The 27,694-nt window shown below is 49.0% G+C and overlaps 1 protein-coding gene across 2 annotated transcripts; it reads right to left on the bottom strand.

Moving 5' to 3' along the window:
* Positions 1-16,076: 16,076 nt before the first annotated feature.
* On the bottom strand, positions 16,077-27,458 carry chtopa (chromatin target of PRMT1a). 2 transcript variants are annotated; one of them, XM_055666294.1, is made up of 6 exons: positions 27,230-27,458; positions 24,622-24,703; positions 22,054-22,204; positions 19,347-19,512; positions 18,588-18,710; positions 16,077-16,657 (listed from the first exon to the last, which is right to left on the bottom strand). In XM_055666294.1, exons 1-6 carry the CDS (start codon positions 27,285-27,287, stop codon positions 16,452-16,454), a joined length of 786 nt encoding a protein of 261 aa, XP_055522269.1. In that variant the 5' UTR covers positions 27,288-27,458; the 3' UTR covers positions 16,077-16,451. The 2 variants fall into 2 exon arrangements, with proteins under 2 accessions (XP_055522269.1, XP_055522270.1); XM_055666295.1 differs by having other exon boundaries at positions 19,347-19,509; positions 27,230-27,455.
* Between the last annotated feature and the right edge of the window lie 236 nt (positions 27,459-27,694).

Here is a 27,694-nt window from a genome sequence, read left to right as displayed (position 1 = left end):
CGTTTCGGATCAGCTTTCTTCAGACTGACTGCTGAGTTACTTCAACACTTTTTTCTATGGACCATCTTTGGTTGCCCCAAGGGCTTATTTTTGGTTTTTGCTTATTATGTACTGTGGGCATAGTGTTACAGGTCTGTTCAGTCCTGCCCAGTCCATCATCGCCTCTGACCTTCCTTCCATCGAGGGGATTTATCACAGTCGCTGCCTCAAAAAGGCTGGCAGTATCATCAAAGATCCACACCATCCTGGCCACACACTCATCTCTCTGCTACCTTCAGGTAGAAGGTACAGGAGCCTGAAGACTGCAACGACCAGGAATAGCTACTTCCCCACAGCCATCAGGCTATTAAACCTGGCTCGGACAAAACTCTGAACATTAATAACCCATTATCTGTTTATTTGCATTTGATCAGTTTATTTATTCATGTGTGTATATATTTATATAATGGTATATGGACACACTGACCTGTTTTGTAGTCAATGCCTACTATGTTCTGTTGTGCTGAAGCAAAGCAAGAATTTCATTGTCTTATCAGGGACACATGACAATAAACTCACTTGAACTTAACTTATGATTCTGCAAGTAAGAATTATATTGATATATTTTACCAATGTACTGGTACTGATTGGGGATGATCAGCCATGATCACATTAAATGGCGGTGCTAGCTCGATGGGCCGAATGGCATACTCCTGCACCTATTGTCTATTGTCTTGTTTTGTTGTTGGCATATATGACAATTAAACAATCTTGACTCTCAACTCTCTTTGTTTGGAGACGAAGCCTGGTGTCTCAGGTTTGTCGCAACTTGTCTCTGACGGCAGTTTCTCACCACTCTGGTATATTTGCTACAGAGTGCAAACTAGATTGTGAGAGATAGGAGCAAATGAGCCAAGAATCTTTAAAGCTGTGACTTTGACAATCAGTAATTTTCCTTCTGGTGCAGTAGCTGAGAGGTTTAGGTCACCCCACAACCATTTGCATCAAAGCAGATAATAACCAAGGCAACACTTCTTCTGCCAGACATCCTGCAATTAATTGAAACCTGATTCTGGGAAAACAACAAGAATTGGTAAAAGATAGCTTTCATCAGGACACAACTAGAAAGAGCCTTTCGGCTCGCCGAGTCTATGCCAACAAGTGATCACCTGTTCACGCTAGTTCTATCCTGCACGCTAAGGCCAATTTACAAAAGCCAATTAACCTATAAACCCACAGGTCTTTGGACTGTGGGAGGAAACCAGAGCACCCAGAGAAAACCCATGGGACCACAGGAGAATATACAAACTCCTGGGTGATCGGTGGTCAGCCTGGACTCAGTGGGCCAAAGGGCCCGTTTCTATGCTGTATCTTGAAACAAAAAATGCTGCCTGAACCGCTGAGTTACTCTAGCACTGTGCATCATTTTAGCATGGAAACAGACCTATCAAATAACCAAAACTTCAAGATTTATTGGATTTCATTATGGTACCAGCATGTCATTACTTGCGCTGGCAGGAAGTCGTTATGACCAGTCCAATGTGCAAACCTTTGCAGCAAGCAAGCTGGCACGACACGGCATACTGCCTGTCCAACCTGTTAATCACACAGGCCTCCAGATCGTTGACATGGCCAGTCAAGATGTAAAAGGCAAAATAAACTATAAAAATGAGACGCAGAATATCTCCTTTCAACTGTCTGCCATTCAGTGTGAGCAAACAAGAGAGCCTGTAGCTGACACCAGGGGAGGAAGAATGTATTCTTTTTTTTTAAACCCACTCTGCGATGTTTCTTTGAAAATTCTGGTCAACAGTGTTTGATTGTCATATGCACCGACACCAGAACAATGAAATTCTCACTAGTAGCAGCAAAACTAGCCTGTAGGCACGGTACACAAAGATAGAATTAAGAAAATTCAGTCATTTAATAAGTCTAATACTATTGTAAAAATGGCCTGGTTTGCAGTTCATAGTTTAGTTTGTGTTATGTAGTGTTCAACCTGGAGGTCGTGGTTTTCAGACTCCAATACCTTCTTCCCGATGAAAGGAGTGAGATGAGAAGGTGGACAGGGTGGTGTGGGTCTTTGATGATGATGCTGGCTGCCTCTTTGAGGCTGCATTTCTTATAGATCCCTTCGGTGGTAAAGATGTCAGGACTCAATGATGTTTAAGATGGAACTGCAGATGCTGGAAAATCGAAGGTAGACAAAACGCTGGAGAAACTCAGCGGATGAGGGCGAGGCCGCATCCATGGAGCGAAGGAAATAGGTGACGTTTCCTATTGCCTTCGCTCCATAGATGCTGCCTCACCCGCTGAGGACCCATGATGGACACTTTTTGTAATTTCCTTCATTCTTGGGTATTCACTTTGATACAAGTTAATATGCTCGCTACTGTAAGGCTCACAGCCTGCAGCCATGAATTATAAAATTACAGTACCTCCTGTGTCTGGCAGAGACAGCCCAAATTGACACAAATGTTTAAAGCAGGAATTGATTGATTACGCTCAAAATCATTCAACACTATATCACTGTGACTGGCCCTTCAGCCCACCAGGTCCACGTTGACCATCAATCATCTATTCACACTAGATCAATGTTATCCCATTTTCTTATCCACTCCCTACACACTAAGGGCAAAATAAAGATTGGTTCAAGATCTCTGGTATAGTAAAACACCAAGTACGTGACTTAAAATAGACAGGGCAGCACGGTGGCACACAGTTAGTGGAGCACCAAAGAGTGTTGAATTATGTTTAGTTTATTGATACAGCATGGAAACAGGCCCTTCTGCTCCCCAAATCCACACCGACCAGTGATCACCCGTTCACACTAGTTCTATGTTATCCCACTTCCGAATCCACTCCCTACACAGTAGGGGCGATTTTACAGAATCCAATTAACCTAAGAACCCACACGTCTTTGGTATGTGCGACGAAACCGGAGCACTCGGGAGAAAACTCACGTGGTCACACAGAGAATATACAATCTCAGTACAGACAGCACCAATACACAGGATCAAACCTGGGTGTCTGGCACAGTAAGGCAGCAGCTCTACTGCTGCCTTACTGTGCCAGTAAAAATGTGTGGAACGGAAAATAATCCTCAGCCAAGGGTATCTCTCGTACACTGGCAATAAACAAGCAGAAGTAGGCCATTCGGCCCTTCAAGCCAGCACCTCCATTCAATGTGATCATGACTGATCATCCCCAATCAGTACCCCGTTCCTGCCTTCTCCCCATATCCCCTGACCCCGCTATCTTTATGAGCCCTATCTAGCTCCCTCTTGAAAGTATCCAGAGAACTGGCCTCCACCGCCTTCTGAGGCAGAGAATTCCACAGATTCACAACTCTGTGAGAAAAAGTGTTTCCTCATCTCCATTCTAAATGGCTTACCCCTTATTCTTAAACTGTGGCCCCTGGTTCTGGACTCCCCCAACATCGGGTACATGTTTCCTGCCTCTAGCGTGTCCCAACCCTTAACAATCTTATATGTTTCAATAAGATGCCCTCCTCATCCTTCTGAACTTCAGAGTGTACAAGCCCAGCCGCTCCATTCTCTCAGCATATGACAGTCCCGCCATCCCGGGATTTAACCTGGTGAACCTACGCTGCACTCTCTCAACAGCAAGAATGTCCTTCCTCAAATTAGGGGACCAAAACTGCACTCAATACTCCAGGTGTGGTCTCACTAGGGCTTTGTACAACTGCAGAAGGACCTCTTTGCTCCTATACTCGACTCCTCTTGTTATAAAGGCCAACATGCCATTCGGTTTCTTCACTGCCTGCAGTACCTAGATGCTTAATATCTACAGGCGCAGTGGCACAGCCGTTGCCTCACAGCGCCCGAGAACCAGGTTTAATCCTGAACTTGGGGTGGGGGGGATCACTTCATCCGCGTGGGTTTTCTCCGGGTGCTCCAGTTTCCTCCCACAACCCAAAGACGTGTGAATATATAGGTTAATTACCCCTCTGTAAAGTGCACAGGGAGTGCATGAGAAAGTAGAATAACATAGACTGGTGTGAATGGGTCATATATGGTCTATGGTATATACACACACTGAACTTTTATCTCCTGTTCTGTATGATGTTTACATATTCTGTTGTGCTGCAGCAAGCAAGAATTTCATTGCCCTATTTGGGAGGGGAGAAGGAGGAGGGGAGGAGGGGGAGGAGGAGACGGAGAAGGTGTGGGGAGAGGAGGAGGAAGATTTGTTAAGAAAGGAAGGGGGGGTGGGTATGGTGAGAGGAGGAGGGGAGTGAAGAGAGGAGGAGGGGGTAAGATTTGCTATGAAAGGAAGAGAGGGGGAGAGAAGGTGAGGGGAGAGGAGGAGAGGGAGAAGTTGAAGGGGAGAGGTTGAGGGGGAGAAGAGGAGGGGGAGAGAAGAGGGGGGGGGGAGGGGGAGAGGAGGGGGGAGAAGAGGGAGGGGGAGAGGAGGATGGGAGAGGAGATTTGAGAGGGGGAAGATGTGTTAGGAAAGGAAGAAGGGGAAGTTATGGGGACAGGAGGAGATGAGGAGGGGAGAGGAGGAGGAGGGGGAAGAAATATGGGGAGAGGAGGAGGTGAAGAGAGGGGAGGAGGAGGAAGACTTGTTAGGAAAGGAAGAGGGGGAGAAGGTGAGGGGAGAGGGAGAGGAGGAGGGGGAGAGTTGTTAGGAAAGGAAGAGGGGGGGGAAGTATGGGGAGAGGAGAGGAGAGGAGAAGAAGGTGTGCGGAGAGGAGGAGGAAGATTTGTTAGGAAAGGAAGAGAGGGGGGGAGAAGGGAGGAGGAGAGGAGGAGAGGAGGAGGAGGAGAGGGAAGATTTGTTAGGAAAGGAAGAGAGGGGGGGAATGTCAGGGGGAGGAGAGGAGAGGATAGGAGGAGGAGGTGTCATGGGGAGGGAGAGGGAGGAGGAGGTTGAGGAGGAAGATTTGTTAGGAAAGGAACAGAGGGGGAAGGTATGGGAGAGGAGAGGGGGAAGGTGTAGGTAGACGAGGAGATGAGGAAAGTGGAGGATGGGGAATATTTGTTAGGAAAGGAAGAGAGGGGAAAGGTATGGGGAGAGGAGAGGAGGTGTAGGTAGACGAGGAGGAGATGAGGAGAGAGGAAGATTTGCTCGGAAAGGAAGAGAGGGGGAGAAGGTGAGGGGAGAGGAGGAGAGGAGAAGGGGAAGATTTGTTAGGAAAGGGAAGAGGGGGAAGAAGGTGGGGAGAGGAGGAGATGAGGAGAGAGGAAGATTTGCTCGGAAAGAAAGAGAAGGGGAGAAGGTGAGGGAAGAGGGGAGGGAGAGGAGAAGGGGAAGATTTGTTAGGAAAGGAAGAGGGGGAAGTTATGGGGAGAGGAGAGAAGGAGGAGAAGGTGTGGGGGGAGGGAGAGGGGGAAGATGTGTTAGGAAAGGAAGAGAGGGGCAGACGGTGGGGGGAGAGGAGGAGGAAGATTTGTTAGGAAAGGAAGAGGGGGAAGTTATGGGGCGGGCAAGGGGAGAGGATGAGGAGGAAGTTTTGCTAGGAAAGGAAGAGAGGGGGAGAAGGTGGGGGGGGAGGAGATGAAGAGAGAGGAGGAGGAGGGGAGAAGATTTGCTAGGAAAGGAAGAGAGGGAAGTTATGGGGAGAGGAGAGAAGGAGGAGGAGGAGAAGGTGTGGGGGGGGGAGGGAGAGGAGGAAGATGTGTTAGGAAAGGAATAGATGGGCAGAAGGTGAGGGGAGAGGAGGAGGAGGAAGATTTGTTAGGAAAGGAAGAGATGGGCAGAAGGTGGGGGGAGAGGAGGAGGAGGAAGATTTGTTAGGAAAGGAAGAGAGGGGGAGAAGGTGAGGGAGGGGAGAGGAGGAGGAGAGAAGAGGAAGGGAGAGGAGGAGGAAGATTTGTCAGGAAAGGAAGAGAGGGGGAGTAGGTGAGGAGAGGGATAGGTGTAGGGAGAGGAGGAGGAAGTGAAGAGAGGAGGGGTAAGGTTTGCTATGAAAGGTTTGATATTGCCATAGAGGGAGTGCAGAGACGGTTCACCAGACTGATTCCTGGGATGTCAGGACTGTCTTATGAAGAAAGACTGGATAGACTTGGATAGACTTATACTCTCTAGAATTTAGAAGATTGAGAGGGGATCTTATAGAAACTTACAAAATTCTTAAGGGGTTGGACAGGCTAGATGCAGGAAGATTGTTCCCGATGTTAGGGAAGTCCAGGACAAGGGGTCACAGCTTAAGGATAAGGGGGAAATCCTTTAAAACCGAGATGAGAAGAACTTTTTTCACACAGAGAGTGGTGAATCTCTGGAACTCTCTGCCACAGAGGGTAGTTGAGGCCACACAGTTCATTGGCTATATTTAAGAGGGAGTTAGATGTGGCCCTTGTGGCTAAGGGGATCAGAGGGTATGGAGAGAGGGCAGGTACGGGATACTGAGTTGGATGATCAGCCATGATCATATTGAATGGCGGTGCTGGTGCAGGCTCGAAGGGCCGAATGGCCTCTACTCCTGCACCTATTGTCTATGTTTCTATGAAAGGAAGAGAGGGGAAGAAGGTGGGGAGCGGGGAGGAGGAAGATTTGTTAGGAAAGTAAGAGGGGGGGGAGAAGGAGAGGGGGGGGAGAGGGAAGAGAGAGGAGGAGAAGGGGGAGGGGGGGGGATAGGTGTGGGGACAGCAGGGCCGAGCGGCCGCTGGATGTCCAGTGTGGGGGGGGGGGGGAGGTGTCAGACGCTCAGTGTCCGTCCATTCCGGCCTCTGCTCCCCCGGTTACCTCAGGAAACCCAAGCCCCCGCCCTCCCCTCCCGGCTCCGGTTGGCATACTCACGGTGTGTGTGTGTATGTGTGTATGTGCCCGCCCGCCGACGGGAGCGCCTCGTCTCGTCACCTCACCTCAGCCGCGGGCGCTCGAGCGCTCGGTTGTCCGTCCGCCCGTCGCCGCCTCTCACAACAACAACAAGCGGCGCCCGCGCGTGGCGCCCGCCCTCCCTCCCGCCGGCCCCAGCCAATCGCCGCCCGCCTCTCATCGGGCCCTGGGCCAGGGCGGCCGCCCTCAGCCAATGGCAGGAGACGTGACAAAAAAAAGGGACGGCGGGCGGGGGTGGAGACGCTCTTACGTCACGGTCACGGCGTCGGGTTGACGGACGGGTCTCGCGTCCAATCGGCCTGGGATGCCGCCGTCCGTTCCCCCCCTCTCACGACGTCACGACCAATCAGCTGGCGGAGGGGGCGGGACATGCAATGAATGAGTTACATAGAATAATAGAATATTAGAATAGTTTCTTTATTGTCATTGTAACATGGGCCATGTACATGGGCCATGGGCCATTTCTAAAGCTAATGAAACATCCACGGTAAAATAATAAAGATAAGCAAATAAATAAAAATCACAGACAAAGCACGCATACATAGAAAATAGATGCAGGAGTAGAGGCCATTCGGCCCTTCGAGCCTGCACTGCCATTCAAGATACAAGATACAAGATACATTTAATGTGATCATGGCAGATCATCCAACTCAGTATCCTGTATCTGCCTTCTCTCCATACCCCCTGATCCCTTTAGCTACAAGGGCCACATCAAGTCAAGTCAAGTTTATTTGTCACATACACATACGAGATGTGCAGTGAAATGAAAGGTGCAATGCTCGCGGACTTTTGTGCAAAAGACAAACAACCAAATAAACTATAAACACAATCATAACACACATATTATTTTACATAATAAATAATGGAAGGAAAAACATTCAGTAGAGTTAGTCCCTCTAACTCCCTCTTAAATATAGCCAATGAACTGTGGCCTCAACTACCTTCTGTGGCAGAGAATTCCAGAGATTCACCGCTCTCTGTGTGAAAAATGTTCTTCTCATCTCGGTCTTAAAGGATTTCCCCCTTATCCTTAAGCTGTGACCCCTTGTCCTGAACTTCCCCAACATCGGGAACAATCTTCCTGCATCTAGCCTGCCCAACCCCTTAAGAATTTTGTAGGTTTCTATAAGAGGGCAACTCACGGGAAGGAACTGCAGATGCACCCCCAGGATAAGATACAAAGTGCTGGAGTAACTCGGCAGGTTGGGCAGCATCTCTGGAGCAGCTGGGCTTTGAATTTTGAAATTTAAAAAAAAAATCTCTGGAGCAGCTGGGCTTGTACACTCAGGATGAGAGGGAATCTCATTGAGATATATAAGACTAGACAAGAGAATAGGTGCAGGAGTAGGCCATTCGGCCCGTCGTACCAATGTGATCATGGCTGATCATCCCCAATCAGTACCCCGTTCCTGCCGTCTCCCCATATCCCCTGACTCCGCTATCTTTAAGAGCCCTATCTAGCTCTCTTGAAAGCATCCAGAAAACCAGCCTCCACAGAGAATTCCACAGACTCACAACTCTCTGTGAGAAAAAGTGTCTCCTTGTCTCCATTCTAAATGGCTTACCCCTTATTCTTAAACTGTGGCCCCTGGTTCTGGACTCCCCCAACATCGGGAACATGTTTCCTGCCTCTGAACGTGTCCAAGCCCTTAACAATCTTATATGTTTCAATGAGATCCCCCTCTCATCCTTCTAAACTCTAGAGTGTACAAGCCCAGCCGCTCCATTCTCTCAGCATATGACAGTCCTGCCATCCCGGGAATTAACCTTGTAAACCTACGCTGCACTCCCTCAATAGCAAGAATGTCCTTCCTCAAATTATTTGTTAAGCTGATCATCCACAATCACTACCCCTGCTCCTGCAAAATGCTTTATATTTTACCAACTTAACTGAATGTGATTGATTGATTTGTACTTGGTACAGTGAAATTCTTTGTTTTGCACGACAAGTATAAAAGAGTAAAGGACATTGACAAAGTCTCATAAATATTCAATATTGTCCTCCCAATGTGGTGGAAGGAACTGCAGATGCTGGTTTACACCAAAGATAGACACAAAATGCTGGAGTATTACTCAGTGGGACAGGCAGCATCTCTGGCGAGAAGGAATAGGGTACCGTTTCAGGTCGAGACCCTTCTTCAGACTGAAGGGTCTCAACCCAAAACTTCACCAATTCAAAACGCCACCTAGCATCTTAGCCGGAATGGATGAGTTTGGTCGAAGGGCCTGTTTCTTTGCAGTACGACTCTGAAACTGCAGATGCTGGAATCTTGAGTAAAATACAAAGTGCTGGAGGAACTCCAATCTGGCAGCATCTGGGGAGGGAATGGACAGACAAAGTTTAAGATCAGTTTCTTCAGACTGATCCGAGGAAACATGCTCCCCTCCGTGACCTGGTATAGTGCTGACCTCTAGTGGCTAAGAATCTTCCGTTGACTGCAGACACAAAATGCTGGAGTAACTCAGCGGGACAGGCACCATCTCTGGAGAGAAGGAATGGGTGACGTTTCAGGTTGAGTATGAATAAGGATCTCGACCCGAAACGTCACCCATTCCTTCTCTCCAGAGATGCTGCCTGTCTCGCTGAGTTACTCCAGCATTTTTGTCTACCTGCTGAGTTACTCTGGCACTTTGTGTATCCGTGTTCTCCAGAGATGCTGCATTTGTTACTTTTTAGTACATTCAGAGATACAGTGAGGAAACATTCTGCACACCGAGTCCGCGCCGTCCAACGATCATCCTGTACAGGTATAGCAGGCAGTGAAGAAAGCGAATGGCCTGTTGGCCTTTATAAGTCATCGTGTATAGGAACAAAGAGGTCCTTCTGCATTTGTACAGAGCCCTAGTGAGACCACTCCTGGAGTATTGTGTGTAGTTTTGGTCCCCTAATTTGAGGAAGGACATTCTTGCGATTGAGGGAGTGCAGCGTAGGTTTACAAGGTTGATTCCCGGGATGGCGGGACGGTCATATGCTGAGAGAATGAAGCGGCTGGACTTGTATACTCTGGAGTTTAGAAGGATGAGAGGATATCTCATTGAAACATACGAGATTGTTAAGGGTTTGGTCACGCTAGAGGCAGGAATGTTGGGGGAGTCCAGAACCAGGGGCCACAGTTTAAGAATAAGGAGTAAGCCATTTAGAACAGAGACGAGGAAGCACTTATTCTCACAGAGAGTTGTGTGTGTGGAATTCTCTGCCTCAGAGGGAGGTAGATTCTCTGGATGTTTTCAAGAGATAGGGCTCTAAGAAATAGCGGAGTCAGGGGATATGGGGAGAAAGCAGGAATGGGGTACTGATTGGGGATAATCAGCCACGATCACATTAAATGGCGGTGCTAGCTCAAAGGGCCGAACGGCCTACTCCTGCACCTATTGTCTACACTACCACTGTCCTACACACTAGGGACATTTTATAATTTTACTGAAGCCAATTGTTCTACAAACCTGTAAGTCTTTGCCGTGTGGGAGGAAGCTGGAGCACCTGGAGAAACCCAGGAAGAATGTATAAATTCCGTACAGACGGCAACTGTAGTCAGGATCGAACCCGGGTCTCTGGCACTCCGCTCTGGTCAGGATCAAACCCAGGTCTCTGGCACTCGGAGAAACCCAGGAAGAAAGCACAAACTCCGTACAGACAGCCCCTGTGGTCAGGATCGAACCTGGGTCTCTGGCGCTGCAAGGCAGCAACTCTACCGCTGCGCCACACACTGACCCACTGAGTTATTCTAGCACTTTGTGTCTTTAGTTTAGTTACCGAGGTGCAGGAAAAACCTTGGTTGCATGCTCATGGCCCTGTCCCACGGTACGAGTTCATTCCAAGAGTTCTCCCGAGTTTGCCCCGATTCGAACTTGGAGATTTACGGTAATGGCCGCTCGTCGGTACTTGGGATTCCCGTGGACATTTTTCAACACGTTGAAAATCTTCACAAGTTTACCTGCCCTTAGCGAGTCTTCCCGAGTACTTGCCGTTAGCGTTACGAGCCGCTAAGAGACGTCCCTCAGCTCCGACGTACCCGCTACGTTCAGTCTCCGTGCTTACCACGAGTTTGATTTTTTTTTAAATTCGGGAGCTCTTGGAATGAACTCGTACAGGGCCATAACCAATAGCGGAAAGACATTGCATGATCACAGTGCACAGATACATGAAAAAGGGAATAACTTGAATAGGGTTTAGTGCAAGAAAGTTCGATCAAAGATAGTCCGAGGGTCTTCAAAGAGGTAGATAGAAGTTCAGGACCCTCGCAACCCTACTCTCCTGCCTTCTCCCCACAACCCATGACACCCATACTAATCAAGAATCAATTAGTCTCCACCATAAAAATATCCATTGAAACTCATTGAAATTCAAAGAGAAATGACTTGAAAGCGAGACCATCCGGCAAAATGTTTACGAAGGAACTGCAGATGCTGGAAGATCGAAGGTAGACAAAAATGCTGGAGAAACTCAGCGGGTGAGGCAGCATCTATGGAGCGAAGGAAATAGGCAACGTTTCGGTAACATTTCAGCCGACTAAATGCTTTTTTTTCACTTTGTACTGGAAGTGCGAGTGATTTAGTGAGCCATGGCCAGAAACAAAGGAATTTCCGATTGAAATGAGACTCTCAATTTCCAAATAACGACTGTACTGAAGTGAGCAACCGTCTGAGAATGCAACTCTGGGAGCTGTCTGAGCGAGGCCACGCACAACGACGTCATATTTCGCTTGGGTAGCTTTGAATTCTCCATTTAAGTAATTTCCCATTCCAATGCAGATCCATTTCCTCCAAGATAGCTCCCTCCATCTAAATATCTCTAGTTTAATTTGGTGTGGTTTAGTTTACTGTAATTATATAGTTTGTAGTCAATTGTAATAGTGATGTTTAAGAAAGAACTGCAGATGCTGGAAAATCAAAGATTGTCAAAAATACTGGAGAAACTCAGCGGGTGAGGCAGCATCTATGGATCGAAGGAATAGGTGACGTTTCGGGTCGAGACCCTTCTTCAGACTGATGTGGGGGGGGGGGGGCGGGAAGAAGAAAGGAAGAGGCGAAGGCAGTGGGCTGAGGGGAGAGGTGAGATGGGGAGGAGAAAGCAGGGACTACCTGAAATTGGAGAAGTCAATGTTCATACCGCTGGGGTGTAAACTGCCCAAGCGAAATAGGAGGTGCTGCTCCTCCAATTTAGACAGAAAGGTTGGATTCGGAATGGGAGGGGGAGTAGAAGTGCTGGGCAACCTGGAGATCAGGTTGGTTAGTGCGAACTGAACGGAGGTGTTGGGCGAAGCGATATATAGATATATACACACATATATGTAGATATGTATGCATGTATATGTGTGTGTATATGTATACGTGTGTAAGTGTATGTATGTATATATGTATATTTACGTATGTACAGGTGCACAACCTTTTATCCGGTGTTCCAGAAACCGAAAAGCTCCGAAAACCGGCCATTTTTTCCAGATGTCGTCTGCGCACCAAAGCTCGCGTTTGGCGCCAAACTTGACCCAAAATGACCCACGGTCAACCCAGGTCTGTACTACTGTAGCGGCTGCCTCCTCCCTGGAGACCGGGAGACGCTTAAACATCTGTAAATCATTGCTTAAATGTTAGTCAGTTAGTTTGGAGGGCTTTTATGAAGGGGGGTGAAGGGGTAAACTTTAATTCTAAGTCCCCTACCTGGTCGGAGAGGCGGGGAGCGGTCAATGCCTTACCGGGTCGCTGTGCAGTAAGCTCCGCAGCGCTGTGGCCGGTGGGGCAGCGGGCGGCGCCGGCTGTAGCTCCGACCCCGGCAACTCTACCCCTGGCTGCGAGGCGCTCCAAATCCAGCGCGGCCCGCGGCCGGACGTCCCAGCTCCGAGAATATCGGGAGTCGGCGGCATCGCAGCGCTGGGATACCAGCGGGGAGCGGGCAATGCCTTACTGGGTCGCCGTGCGGCAAGCTCTGGAGCGCTGTGGCCGCCGACCCAACATTCGCGGAGCGTCGCTGGATTTGGAGCCGCGCAGTCAGGGGTAGAGTTGCCGGGGTCGGAGCTCCAACCGGCGCCGCCCGCGGCCGGACGGAGCCCCCAGCTCCGCGGCTCCAAATCCAGCGACGCTCCGCGAATGTTGGAAGAAGGCGGCCACAGCGCTCCAGAGCTTGCCGCACGGCGACCCAGTAAGGCATTGCCCGCTCCCCGCTGGTATCCCAGCGCTGCGATGCCGCCGACTCCCGATATTCTCGGAGCTGGGACGTCCGGCCGCGGGCCGCGCTGGATTTGGAGCGCCTCGCAGCCAGGGGTAGAATTGCCGGGGTCGGAGCTACAACCGGCGCCACCCGCGGCCGGACGGAGCCCCCAGCTCCGCGAGGTTGGGAGTCGCCGACCAGGTAGGTAGGGGACTAAGAATTAAAGTTTCCCCCTTCACCCCTACACCACCACCACCACATAAAATCCCTCCAAACTAACTGACTAACATTTATGCAATGATTCTCCCGGTCTCCGGGGAGGAGGCAGCTGCTCCAGACTTTTCAAGCCGCCCGCGCTACCTACCTAATCTACGCTAAAAACCTTCCATTCTGAAATCCGAAAATGTCCGAAATCCGACAAGTGTCTGGTCCCAAGGCTTTCGGATAAAAGGTTGTGCACCTGTATATGTATATATGAAGTCTGAAGAAGGGTCCCGACCCGAAACGTCACCTATTTCCTTCACACCATAGATGCTGCCTCACCCGCTGAGTTTCTCCAGCTTTTTTGTCTACCTTATATAACATAGTGATAGTTCCCACCGCTACAGGTACCATGTAATCCAGTGCTATCATTAAAGTCCAGTCATCTTCCTCCTTTGTTCACCCGTGGTGGTCAGGGATCCGCCGACAGCCTCTCGTCGAGACGGAACGGAAACAGGGAGCTCCAGAGTCGGCCTTTTCTCACCAGAGACCACGTGCAGCTTCACGGTGTTGGAAGTCCACTTCTTCTGGCGATCCTCGGCAAAGGATCGCAGCTCTGAGATGGTAAAGTCCACACCGCGCTTGCGGCTTGAAGCTCCAAGCCGGTCTCCAGGAAAGGGAGCACCAATCCAGTTAGGCCGCGGGGAGGGGACACGGAGAAGCATAGAAATTAGGTGCAGGAGTAGGCCATTCGGCCCTTCGAGCCTGCACCGCCATTCAATATGATCATCCAACTCAGTATCCCGTACCTGCCTTCTCTCCATACCCCCTGATCCCCTTAGCCACAAGGGCCACATCTAACTCCCTCTTAAATATAGCCAATGAACTGGCCTCAACTACCCTCTGTGGCAGAGAGTTCCAGAGATTCACCACTCTCTGTGTAAAAAAAGTTCTTCTCATCTCGGTCTCACATCTCCCTCGAGGTAAGTGACTGAAAACGCCCCCCCCCCACATAAAAACATACCGAGAAACATTAACACATAAATTTTAGACAAACTAAAAAAAAGTCAAAAGAACACACAGGCTGCCATCTCTGCACCACCCGATGATGTAAAAAGATATTCATAAGTTCAAGGAGCAGAATTAGACCATTTGGCCAATCAAGTAGATTCCATCATTCAATCATGGCTGATCTATCTTTCCCACTCACCTGCCTTCTCCCCATAACCCCTTGACCACCTTACTAATCAAGAATCTGCCAAATTCCACCATCTGTCTGTGGCAATGAGTTTCACAGATTCACCTCCCTCCGACTAAAGAGTTTCAGTCTGAAGAAGGGTCTCTACCCGAAACGTCGCCTACTCCTTTTCTCCATAGATGCTGCCTCACCCATTAAGTTTCCCCAGCATTTTTGTCTACTAAAGAAATTCCTTCTCCTTTTTAAAGGTAGACGCAAAATGCTGGAGTAACTCAGCGGGATAGCATTCAAGAGTTTGTCATGTGTCCCAGATCGGACAATTAAATTCTTGCTTTGCTTCAGCACAACAGAATATAGTAGGCATGAATATAAAACAAATCAGGGTGTCCATATACCATTATATAAATATATACACACATGAATAAATAAACAGATAAAGTGTAAATAAACAAATAATGGGCTATTAATGTTCAGAGTTTTGTTTGAGTTGAGTTTCATAGCCTGATGGCCGTGGGGAAGTGGCTATTTCTGAACTGTCCTCAGGCTCATGAGACTTCTACCTGAAGGTACATCCACGGGCATTTAGATTAATGTGTAGGAAAGAACTGCAGATGCTAGTTTAAATCGAAGAGACGCAAAATGCTGTTGGGATCCTTCTCCAGACGTCACTTACAATAGAAACGCACAAAATTCTTAAGAGGTTGGACAGGCTAAATGCAGGAAGATTATTCCCAATGTTGGGGAAGTCCAGAACTAGGGTTCACAGTTTATGGATAAGAGGGAAGTCTTTTAGGGCCGAGATGAAAAAATCATTTTTTACACAGAGTGGTGAATCTGTGGAATTGGCTGTCACAGAAGGTAGTTGAGGCCAGTTCATTGGCTATATTTAAGAGGGAGTTAGATGTGGCCCTTGGGGCTAAAGGGATCAGGGGGTATGGAGAGAAGGCAGGGATGGGATACTGAGTTGGATGATCAGCCATGATCATATTGAATGGCAGTGCAGGCTCGAAGGGCCGAATGGCCTACTCCTGCACCTACTTTCTATGTTTCTATGTCACCTATTGCTTCGCTCCATAGATGCTGCCTCACCCGCTGAGTTTCTTAAGGATAAGGGGGAAATCCTTTAAAACCAAGATGAGAAGATCTTTTTTCACACAGAGAGTGGTGAATCTCTGGAACTCTCTGCCAGAGGGTAGTTGAGGCCAGTTCATTGGCTATATTTAAGAGGGAGTTAGATGTGGCCCTTGTGGCTAAGGGGATCAGGGGGTATGGAGAGAAGGCAGGTACGGGATACTGAGTTGGATGATCAGCCATGATCATATTGAATGGCGGTGCAGGCTCGAAGGGCCGAATGGCCTACTCCTGCACCTAATTTCTATGTTTCTACGTTTCTCCAGCATTTTTGTCTACCTGCACATCAGCACTATCTTACGCACGCTAAGCGTTACACACTTATAATTTTAACAATGCAATTAACCAACAAACCTGTGTGTATTTGGAGTGCGGGAGGAAACCGGAGCACCCGGGGAAAACCCACGCAGGCCATGGGGAGAACAGCACCGTACAGACAGCACCCGCAGCCATTATCAAACCCGGGTCTCTGATGCCGCAAGGCAGCAACTCCACCGCCGCCCCACGTCAGCCTTCAAACGGTCTCGTTCCACTGACCAACGAGCAGAGACGACAACACGGAAAATCAAAAAGCACACTGTCGCCAGCGGAAGAAAAAAAAAACCCAAGAACAAAGCGTTTCGAGTTCTAAAGTTTTATGATAAACAGCCTCCACCACAAAGTGGACGACTGTTCGTGGAAACTCTAATCTAAAAACCAAAGGGCTTCCAAGTAAAGAGCAAACTTTATACAGTGTCATGATCGTTACACAAATGGGAAAGGAAGAGTATCAAACACAACCGTGAACTTCACAAATGTAAAAATGTTAAGGAAAATTAAAAAAAGCGAGACCTTGACGTCCGACCGACCGACCGTGTGTCAGCAGTTCAAATACAGCTCATTTCTTTCCTGAAAAGTGAAAAGTCTCCGCTTTTTGTTTCTTGGTGTCGCTTCTCTCGGCTTTCAGATTCAAGTTCGAATGCTGTTGCTAAAACGAGCGCCTTCCCGGCACCGCTATTCGTTGGCTTCGCCGTCAGCTTGCGCCATGTAAGCGTCCAGCTCGGCGTCCAGGTGGCCCTTGGTCTTCGACATGTACGCGTCCAGTTGATTGTCCAGCTGCTCCCTGGTCAGTGGGGGGCGGGCGGCCCCTCTCCCCCGGCCGCGGCCTCGCCCCCGGCCTGGGAATCCCCCTCGTCCGCGGCCCACCATCCCGCCGCGACCTGTGGAGGAAAAAATAAATAAAAAATCGCTGTCAGGTTGGGTGCAGATCGTGGGTTTAGAGTCGTCAGTGATAAGCTTTCTTTTGAACATCCCTTTAGTTTAATTTAGTTTAGTTTAAGTCTAGGCTTAAGCTCAGGGGCGATGCGCCTTTGCATCCCTCTTCCCATCAGAACTGCCCCCTCCATAGAAACATAGAAATTAGGTGCAGGAGCAGAGGCCATTCGGCCCTTCGAGCCTGCACCGCCATTCAATATGATCATGGCTGATCATCCAACTCAGTATCCCGTACCTGCCTTCTCTCCATACCCCCTGATCCCCTTAGCCACAAGGGCCACATCTAACTCCCTCTTAAATATAGCCAATGAACTGTGGCCTCAACTACCCTCTGTGGCAGAGAGTTCCAGAGATTCACCACTCTCTGTGTGAAAAAAAGTTCTTCTCATCTCGGTTTTAAAGGATTTCCCCTTTATCCTTAAGCTGTGACCCCTTGTCCTGGACTTCCCTAACATCGGGAACAATCTTCCTGCATCTAGCCTGTCCAACCCCTTAAGAATTTTTGTAAGTTTCTATAAGATCCCCTCTCAATCTTCTAAATTCTAGAGAGTATAAACCAAGTCTATCCAGTCTTTCTTCATAAGACAGTCCTGACATCCCAGGAATCAGTCTGGTGAACCGTCTCTGCACTCCCTCTATGGCAATAATGTCCTTCCTCAGATTTGGAGACCAAAACTGTACGCAATAATCGGCTCCATTAAGTCGAGACTTAAAACTGATCTTTACTCTCAAGCTTTTCTGGATGTCCTCTGAGGGAGGGCTATATGCATGTACATAATCTATGAACCAATGTTGTATAACGTTAGTACCTCCACCAATGCAAAGCACTTTGATCAACGAGAGTTGTTTTTTTACTGTGCTGCAGCCTCACAGCACCAGTGAAAAAACAAATACAAGTTGTGGTCACCCAAGCAGCAGCTGCTGGCACCCATCAGGATGAGAGTTGGCTTTGGGCAGTTTAGTTTAGAGATACAGCGCAGGAACACCGGGTCCGCGCCGACCTGCACATTAACACACACTCGGGAATTTTTTTTTGCATTTACCAAGCCAATTAACCTACAAACCTGCACGTCTTTGGAGTGTGGGAGGAAACCGAAGGTCTCAGAGGTCACAGGGAGAGCGTGCAAACCCCGTAGTCGGGATCGAACCCGGGTCTCCGTCGCTGCATTCGCTGTAAGGCAGCAACTCTACCGCTGCGCCACCATGGTACATGGCCATTTTCCTGGAAACATACTGCGGAAAAATCACTGCACCTAGGTTACACATCAAAGATCCTATAGCAGGCAAGATAGTCCACTCGACGAAAGTGACATAGTACGGTCATGGGCAGATTCATGGGTAATTTAAGGCCCCATTTCGGTAAACCGGCTTCCGTCTCTGCACCAAAGATCCCTTAGGATACTAGTGCGGAGACGGATGCCGGTTACGAAAACACCCTCGCAAGAATAAAAGTTATGTGGGAAAAATCTTCTCCTCATTTTCAGAACTTTAATTTATTAACACAAACCGTTCCCCCGCAATGTTGATTACACTGCGAGTCGGGTCCGGTCCGGTTACGGAAATTGATTAAAAAAAGGCCCACGTTCCGCTCCGTTCAGATTCAATTTTAATTGTCATTGTATAGTACAGAGACAACAAAATGCAGTTAGCATCTCCCTGGAAGAACGACACGTTGCGTACGACACGTCAGCCTACTGCATTTAGCAGGAGTGGTCCATCTTGCTCCGCTATAGGATCTTTGGTGCACATGACACTAAAGCATCGAGTCAGTGAATCAAGCATCTTGGTCACCAGCACCACCCAAGACAAATGCTCGCAGCTATTTAACGCTCGGACACAGAGAGGCACTAGGTCCGATCGACTCCCAACACTAACCTCTGCCGCCGATTCCTCCTCGACCCGGAGGCCCGCCCCGGCCCAAGCCTCCTCGGCCTCTCATCCCACCCCGCTTGAGGCCTAACCGCGGCATTCCACCGCGCCCTCGGTTTGGACCCTGGCCTGAGGGAGGGGGAGAAGAAAAAAAAAAGAGGTTAGATCCACGAGGCCGACCCTCCGTCTCTCCCACCCACAGCCACGCAAACCCTTACGGATACTTTAGTTAAGTTATGTCAAGTCAAGAGAGTTTTTAAGAAGTAACTGCAGATGCTGGAAAATCGAAGGTAGACAAAAGTGCTGGAGAAACTCAATAGTCAATAGTCTATTTATTTGTCATTTGGACCCCTGGAGGTTCAAAGAAGTAACTGCAGCAGATACACACAAATGACCCCAGACACAAAATCGAAGGTAACATCCAACAGTAGCTGTGATGGAGACTTAACTCTCCCCCCCCAGCGATGTCAGGTCAAAGCAAAGCGATGGCGATCTATGCAGCATCTATGGAGCGAAGGAAATAGGCAAACGTTTCGGGCAGAAATTGTTCCATAGATGCTGCCTCACCCGCTAAGTTTCTCCAACATTTTTGTCTACCTTCAGTAGAAGTTGCGATCACTGTCGTACATAGCATTGTAAGGCACCGTGCCTGTTGATGTTTTCAACGCTGATGATGATGACAGCTAAATCCATCTGAATATACCGGCACACCCGAGCAGATTAATATGGAGAACAGCGCTGCATTACCAGCACAGTGCCTCCTACCTCTGAGCGAAAGTCCGCCTCTCATGCCTCCTCGTCCGCCACGGCCTAGGCGCACACCTCCTCTCGGCGATCCCCGGCCGACCATCGGTCCTCGAGCCAAAGCCCCTACCGGTCGTCCCAGTCTTGCTTGAATGTTGCTCTTACCTAGTCGCTGTTTCAGACTCTTCTGGGCCATAAAGTTACACAATTAACTCTTGCACTAACAATCGCACAATCAGCGTGCATGCGCGCGTGCGCCTCGCAAGGTGGGGTCCCTGCCGAGGGGAGGCACCCTAGGCAAGAGCAAGCAGGCAACATGCGGCGGCTTCAGTTGGCACCCCAGGCAAGGGCAAGACGGCACGGATCCCGCCACGGCGTCACTGATGGTCACCAAGTCCCGTGTCGCGGAGGCACAGAGTTATTCAAGCAGGCCTTTCAGCCCACATTGTCAATACTGACCAAGATGCCCCCATCTAAGCCAGTCCCATATCCCCATAAACCTTTCCTATCCATGCAACCTGTCCAGCCCCATATTCCTTTGAAGTCTGAAGAAGGGTCATCCATTCCTTCTCTCCAGGGAGATACGCTGCCTTTCCCGCTGTGTTACTACAGCTTTTTGTGCCTACCTTTGTTTTAAAACAGCGTCTGCAGTTCCTCCCTACCCATGGTCGTCTAATCCTTTCATATGTTCATAACTTCTATGCCCATAATTAGGCCAGATGGCACATCAAGTCTACTCCGCCAGTAGATCATGGCTGATGTATCTTTCCCCCTCAACACCTTTCTCCTGCCTTCTCCCCATAACCCCCGACACCCTTACTAATTGAGAATCTGTCAACCTTCGCCTTAAAAATATCCATCGGCTTTGCCTCCACAGCCGTCAGTGGAGCCTAGCTAACCATTCCTACCCATGCGCCTTTCGACAGGTCTTTTACAGGCTATCATGGTAAGTCACGCAACATTTTGCTTTGCCCATATCTCTCTATTATCTCTCCCCCTGCCCCAAACGACAGATGAGGGTATTTTAAAACTGCACACAGACAAAGAAGTTGGCTAGAGATAACTCAAGAGATCCAGCCACGTAAATTAAGGTGCACGTTCAGCTACATAAGGAAATAAAAGTCGAATGAAACAATATGCCCTTATAGCGAGAATGGCAGGACTGGCATATGCTGAGAGAATGGAACGGCTGGGCTTGTATACTATGGAGTTTAGAAGGATGAGAGGTAATCTTATTGAAACATGTAAGATTATTAAGGGTTTGGACACGCTAGAGGCAGGAAACATGTTCCCGATGTTGGGGGGAGTCCAGAACCAGGGGCCACACAGTTTAAGAATAAGGGGTATGCCATTTAGAACGGAGACGATGAAACACTTTTTCTACACAGAGTTGTGAGTGTGTGGAATTCTCTGCCTCGGAGGGCAGTGGAGACCGGTTCTCTGGATACTTTCAAGAGAGAGCTAGATAGGGGAGTCGGGATATGGGGAGAAGGCAGGAACGGGGTACTGATCAGCCATGATCATATTGAATGGCGGTGCTGGCTCAAAGGGCCGAATGGCCTACTCCTGCGCCTATTGTCTATAAGATTATAATACAAGGACCACCCAGGGATAATTGGGTTAACGGTAGGAGGGTTTGGCGGTCCTGGAGAAAACCCACGCAGTCACGGGGAGAACGTGCAAACTCCGTACAGACAGCACCCGTGGTAAGGATCGACCCCGGGTCTCTGACGCCGTGAGGCAGCAGCTCTGCCGCACTGCCATTCTCCAACAAGCAACCAAGGGGTGATCGTTACGACAGAAAATAGATACAGGAGGCCATTCGGCCCCTCGAGCCAGCACCGCCATTCAATGTGATCATGGCTGATCATCCCCAATCAGTACCCCGTTCCTGCCTTCATTGCAATCATGCGTTGATTCATTGCGATCATGGCTGATCGTCCCCAATCAAATAGAAACATAGAAGATGAAATACACAGCTTTTAAAATTCAGCACACAGAGCGTTTAAAATTTAAGAATGAGCCCACTTCACGGGGTCCAGCCGTTAAAGGAGTAATACTTTCAGTGCAATAAAATATATATAAATATCACCCTGGACAACAAGCAACCCTCGGCACAGAATGAATCAGAAACTCACCGAGCCTTCGACAATTTGGGTGCTTTCGTTTAAACATGTGGAAAAATGTTGAGTGTGTGTCAATCTTGAGACTTGGGCACTACTGAACAGCTTTTTCAGGCGCTAGTTAATGCCAATTATCTCCAATCCTCGACTTTCTCCTCCCTTTACACACCGTGGAAACGATGCGACAGCTCTATTCATTTGGAAAATATTCTTTTTTTTTTCCCCCACAGGGAACATTCAGTTTCGTGCGACGGATCCAGTGACCCGAAAGTTTATTTCCATGACAGGACAGTGGGAACACTGACATCCTGCATTAAAATACAAGTGGCTCCCAGGAAACAAACGGATGCAAATGACGAGTCCGGACAATGCAAGTGGCTGGAGGCTCCAGAATCCATTTTTCCCCCCCAGAGAAAATTGTTTTGCCATCTCGTCGTGGCGACATCATCGCCTGCTTCCCAACGCAGAGGGAGCAAACCGGTAAACGGGGTCGATGTGGTCGATTGGCGAGGACTACTATCGTCAGGAGCGACGGTGCATGCCGTGGGAACTGAGGGGAAGGGGGGGGTGGGGAGAAAAAAGGGCACCGGGATGTTGCCGCTCACCTGCTTCAGCTTCAGAGCAGCCTGAACAGAGGGTCTGTTCTCCATCTGCTGCGCTAACCGGCGGTTTCTGGCACTGGCCAGCTGCTGTTGTTGCATCGTTGCGCGGATGCTCACCGTTGGAGGCTGTTTGTTCTTCAGCATGTTGGTAAAGCTTCAAGGTTGAACAGAAGTGGTTTAAACAGGTTTAAATACACACAACTCAGCACAGGCAACTCGAGCCCCTCCGGCTACGGTGTTCCCCCGGTCCCCATTTTGACAACCTCCTTCCTGTGTTAAGAGAGGAGTGGCACAATGCTTTTTGGTGGTTTAAAATGCATTCATTCCCTTGCAAGTCTGGCGTTGCAACCATTGCAGGTGTGGTATCAAGAGGAGGAAAGCCACGCAAGCAGTCGGCAGCGGAAAGAAGAAAGCCGGCACGATAGGCGATGGGGGGGGAGAAACACTGGCTCCGGTGAGAGGGGGAAAACTTAAGCAGCAAGGTAATTCGAAGAAATTAGAAGCACAGCAATTGCACAGGGCATTAAAAGAAAGTCAAACAAGGTCTGAAGAAGTATCTCAACCAAAAACGTCACCCATTCCTTAGATGCTGCCTCACCTGCCGATTTACTCCAGCATTTTGTGTCTACCTTCGATTTTATCCTGCATCTCCAGTTCCTTCTCAAACAAGGTGCTCCTGGTTTCATAGACACTCATATAGGCCCACAAGCTTTCTAAATACTACTAAATCGCAGCAAATTCTGCAGATGTAGTATATATAGAGCTACAAATCTGCACTGCACCGATGCAAGTCCCGGGTGGACTGTAGACTAACTATGACAGTTTACCACTTCCAAAGGGCGCATCTAGTCCTAGTCACAAATCAGTTCCACAAACACTGGCCAGCAAGAGTCTGCATCAACCTCGGAGAAATTTAGTTACCACTTATCTGTGTCAGCCATTTGGCAGATCAGTTTGAAGAAACCAACAAACTGACAAAGGGTCTCGACCCGAAACGTTACCCATTCCTTCTCTCCAGAGATGATGCCAGTCCCGCTGAGTTACTCCAGCTTTTTTGTGTCTACCTTCGATTTAAACCAGCATCTGCAGTTCTTTCCTACACAGAAAGGTTTAATACTTTGCTCCTGTAGCCAGAACACAGACGGTTCTTCGCGCAACACTGAAGGTAGCGAAGGAGGTGTGTGTGTGCATCTTATTTTAAACTGGTGAAGTCCAGTGTTGGTCTACTTTCTATATTTTTCTTGTCTTTCAGTGGAAAACATTCCCCAACTTTTACCCTATCTCTGGGGTAAAACATTTTTTTTTGAATGTAAATACTAGTTCTGTTCTATGGAGCGAAGGAAATAGGCAACGTTTCGGGCCGAAACACTTCTTCAGACTGAAGAAGGGTTTCGGCCCGAAATGTTGCCTATTTCCTTCGCTTCGTAGATGCTGCCACACCCGCTGAGTTTCTCCAGCATTTTTGTCTACCTTCGATTTTCCAGCATCTGCAGTTCCTTCTTAAACTGTTCTGTTGATTTGCACAATCCCGCAGATATTGCCACTTTCATTTCAATGTACATCTTGTATGTGTATGTGACAAATAAAGTTGACTTGACTTGAGATTGTGCATTGACACCCCATCTATTCCCCTCATGATCTTGTACACCTCTATTAGATTGTCCCTCAACCTCCAAAGCTCCCAGGAATAAAGTCCTAGCCTGTCCAACAACTCCCTAGGGCTCAAGCCTTCGAGTCCTGGCAACATCCTTGGAAATCTCTTCAGCGCTAACACCACCTTTCCAGCTGAACAGACATATTTCCTATGACAGGGGCGACCAAGACTGATCACTTGGGTTACGAGCGAGTGAAGCAGAGTTGAGAATAGTTGATTGCAGCAACTAGGAATGATACCGTTAAGCCGGTGGAGTGAAATGGAAAGTGCGAAGAGCGGCCCGTCAGCAAGCACCTCTGCATCTTCGGAGAGGCCGGGCCGTCTTCACGACTTAAGCGGAGGGGAAAAGGGAAAGCAAAAGCAGCAGATTTTGTGCCACTTACAAGACCCCCAGCTGTACACGGGAGGGCTTTGGACTTCAATCACAGTGCCCACCGGCTGCCTCTTACTGACCAGACCACACGGCTCAGCACGTATGTCCGTCACGGACAGCACGGGGGGCGGTTGCAACCCAGAGTTTGTGTACAAATTTATCCAGGGAAAAAAACCCACAAGTAATTGAAGGACGGGGAGGGGGGGGGGGGGAAAGATACAAGACTGGGCCGGCAATTTACCACTAGGGTGATTTCCATTAAATCACATTCTTACGAACAGCTTTTTTTTTTTAAATGTTCGGTTCAACAGCCCTGCGTCATGCTACTTTTGTACCGCATAGGCCACCATCCTTCACAAAACTTTTGTTTGTTTGCACCTGATAACTGCTTTATGTTAAGCGCCATCAACTGGCGTAGCAGTGATACTTAAGGGAAGAGCAATATTCTCATCTGATGAATCCCTGGATACCATTGTGCACTTTTTATCTCTTTTAATTGCTAATCAGCTACATGAGTGGCTTGAAATGTTGCCGGCTGTCTCACCGCTCATTCAGTGACATCTTGGTTGTACTTTTCAGCACAATCTTTGGTGTTGATGGGGCTGACATTATGAGACTTGGATGCTCTGAAAGGAACAAAAAAAGGCAGAGAATTAGCTCATTGCTGATAAATAATGAACACACCACTACAATCTTTTTAAACATTGTGATCTAATTTTTAATTACATGATCAATGAACACCTCTGAAATAATTTTATGTATCAAGATTATAGACAAAAAGGAGTTGGCCACTCAGCCCATCGAGCAAGAACAGGAGCCTTAAACGGGGCCACTCGGCCCATCGAGCAAGCACCGCCATTCAATGTGATCATGGCTGATCATCCCCAATCAGTACCCCGTTCCTGCCTTCTCCCCATATCCCCTGACTCCGCTAACTTTAAGAGCCCTATCTAGCTTTCTCTTGAAAGCATCCAGAGAACCGGCCTCCGTCGCCCTCAAATGCAGAGAATTTAACAGACTCACAACTCTCTGTGTGAAAAAGTGTTTCCTCATCTCCGTTCTAAATGGCTTACCCCTTATTCTGAAACTGTGGGCCCTGGTTCAGGACTCCCCCAACATCGGGAACATGTTTCCTGCCTCTAGCTTGTCCAAACCCTTAATAATCTTATATATCACAATGGTGCGGGCAGCTGGTAGAGCCGTTGCCTCACAGCGGCAAAAACCTGGATTCAATCCTGACCCAGGGCGGAGTCGGCGCGTTCTCCCTGGGTGCTCCGGTTTCCTCCCACATCCTCCCACAAGACGTGCGGGTTGTTTGCAGGTGAGAAAGGTGGATGAGAAAATGGGAGAACACGGAGCTGGAGAGATTGTCAAGTGCGCCGAAGTACAGTGAAATGCTTTTGTTGCGCGATGACATTCGACCCATTCACATCGTACATATACACGATAAGGGAATGACATTTAGCGCAAGGTAAAGCCAGTAAAGTTCAATCAATGTCTAAGAAAGAACTGCAGATTACGGTTTAAATCTTCAGACTCAACACGCAACGTTTCGAGTCGAGACCCTCATTTCAGAAGCAAATGGTTTTTTTTCCTTTCATAGTCTCGACCCGAAACGTCATCTATTCCTTCTCTCCAGCGATGCTGCCTCACCCACTGAGTTACTCCAGCATTTTGTGTCTACCTTCAATTTAAGCCAGCATCGCTGGAGAATGTGGACAGGTGATGATTTGTGCCTTCTTCTGTTCCTCCCACTGAGCAATCCACGTGGCCCAGGCACCAACCCCGCCCACCCCAAGCCCTGAACTTCCTCAACCAGACGTGACTAAATTTCCTTCACTCCATGGATGCTGCCTCGCCCGCTGAGTTTCTCCAGCAACTAAATTTACAGTAGCTCTTCTTCTCCAATAATCCTTTTTTTGCTTAAATACACACAGACATATGCAAACTAAACTCTTGTTTGTATATGTTTGTATATATGCAAACATATATACACACAGACATATGCAAACATATACAAATATACAGACGTATGCACACAGTCATACTGACATACAGACTGACACGCAGAGACATACCAACAGACACACAGACAGACATGTCACACATAGTCAAACAGACATCGAGACATGTCACACATAGTCACAGAGACAAAGTCTTAGACAGAGACACATACAGACGTATACACACAGGCACACACGTATACACACAGACATATACACACACACACATAGACACACAAACATATACATACACACAAACAGACAAACATATACATACACACACACATCTACATAGACAGACATAGAAATTAGGTGCAGAGTAGGCCATTCGGCCCTTCGAGCCTGCACCGCCATTCAATATGATCATGGCTGATCATCCAACTCAGTATCCCGTACCTGCCTACACTCCATACCCACTGATCCCCTTAGCCACAAGGGCCACATCTACTCCCTCTTAAATATAGCCAACAACTGTGTGGCCTCAACCACCCTCTGTGGCAGAGAGTTCCAGAGATTCACCACTCTCTGTGTGAAAAATGTTCTCCTCATCTCGGTTTTAAAGGATTTCCCCTTTATCCTTAAGCTGTGACCCCTTGTCCTGGAATACACACATACAGACACACACACATATACACACACATACAAACACACACACACACACACACACATACACATATACACACACATATACATACACATACATACACACAGACACATATACACACACACACACACACACACACACACACATACACATACACACACGCATACACACACACACACACACACACACACACACATATACACACACACACACACACACACAAACACACACAGTCATAGACAGAGACAGACAAAATGGCCGCCGGGACAAGATGGCGGCGCCGAGTTGACGTCAGCGGGACGACCGTTCAACCGCCGCCGCGGCGAGACGACGACGACCGGGCGGGCGCTGGGCACCGGGAGCTCCGTGGGGCCGAATCGCCATCGCTGGCTGCTGCCACCACCACCACCACCCAGCCAGCGAGCCTCTCAGCGAGCCTCAAACGTGCAGCCGGCGGCCCCTGTTGTCCGTTGCCAGCCGAGCCGCCGCCATCATCTACCTCCCTCCCCCTCGCCTCGCCCGCTAAGTCCCTCACACACACTCACCTGCGATGGGCAGAGCGGCGCCGTATGGCCTCTGCCGGAGTTGTACAGCAGAGTCCATGTTTGGGGGGGGCCGAGAGCGGAGAGAAAGAGAGAGGGAGGGAGGTGAAGGGGAGCCGATATCGCGGCGTCAACAACCTCAGTCGGCGGCGGCGGCGGGAGGTTGAGGAAGGGGGGAGGGGCCCGGTCACGTGGTTCCAGTCAGCACCCGTCAGTCAGGCAGTTGGGAGGCGGGGTCTCCGTGACGTTAGTGGGCGGGGATTTTGGCGCCTGCCCGTCAACGGTGGTCACGTGGGCGTCTGTGGGGCGGGGCGGCGGCTCCACCTCCTCCTCCGGTAGGCCTAGCCGCCCGCCCGTCAACGAGTGGGCGGGACCTTCCCACCTGCCAGAGGGGTGCCAAGTCACGTGGGCAGGGGGGAAGGAGGGACGGACGTCTGCTGCTGCTCCGGTTGGTCCAGCCGCCCGCCA

This window comes from Leucoraja erinacea, unplaced genomic scaffold (genome assembly GCF_028641065.1).
Source record: "Leucoraja erinacea ecotype New England unplaced genomic scaffold, Leri_hhj_1 Leri_231S, whole genome shotgun sequence".
In the NCBI taxonomy this organism is placed as follows: domain Eukaryota; kingdom Metazoa; phylum Chordata; class Chondrichthyes; order Rajiformes; family Rajidae; genus Leucoraja; species Leucoraja erinaceus.
Note: the sequence above shows the minus strand (reverse complement) of the source record. Positions and strands in the feature narration are given on the sequence as shown.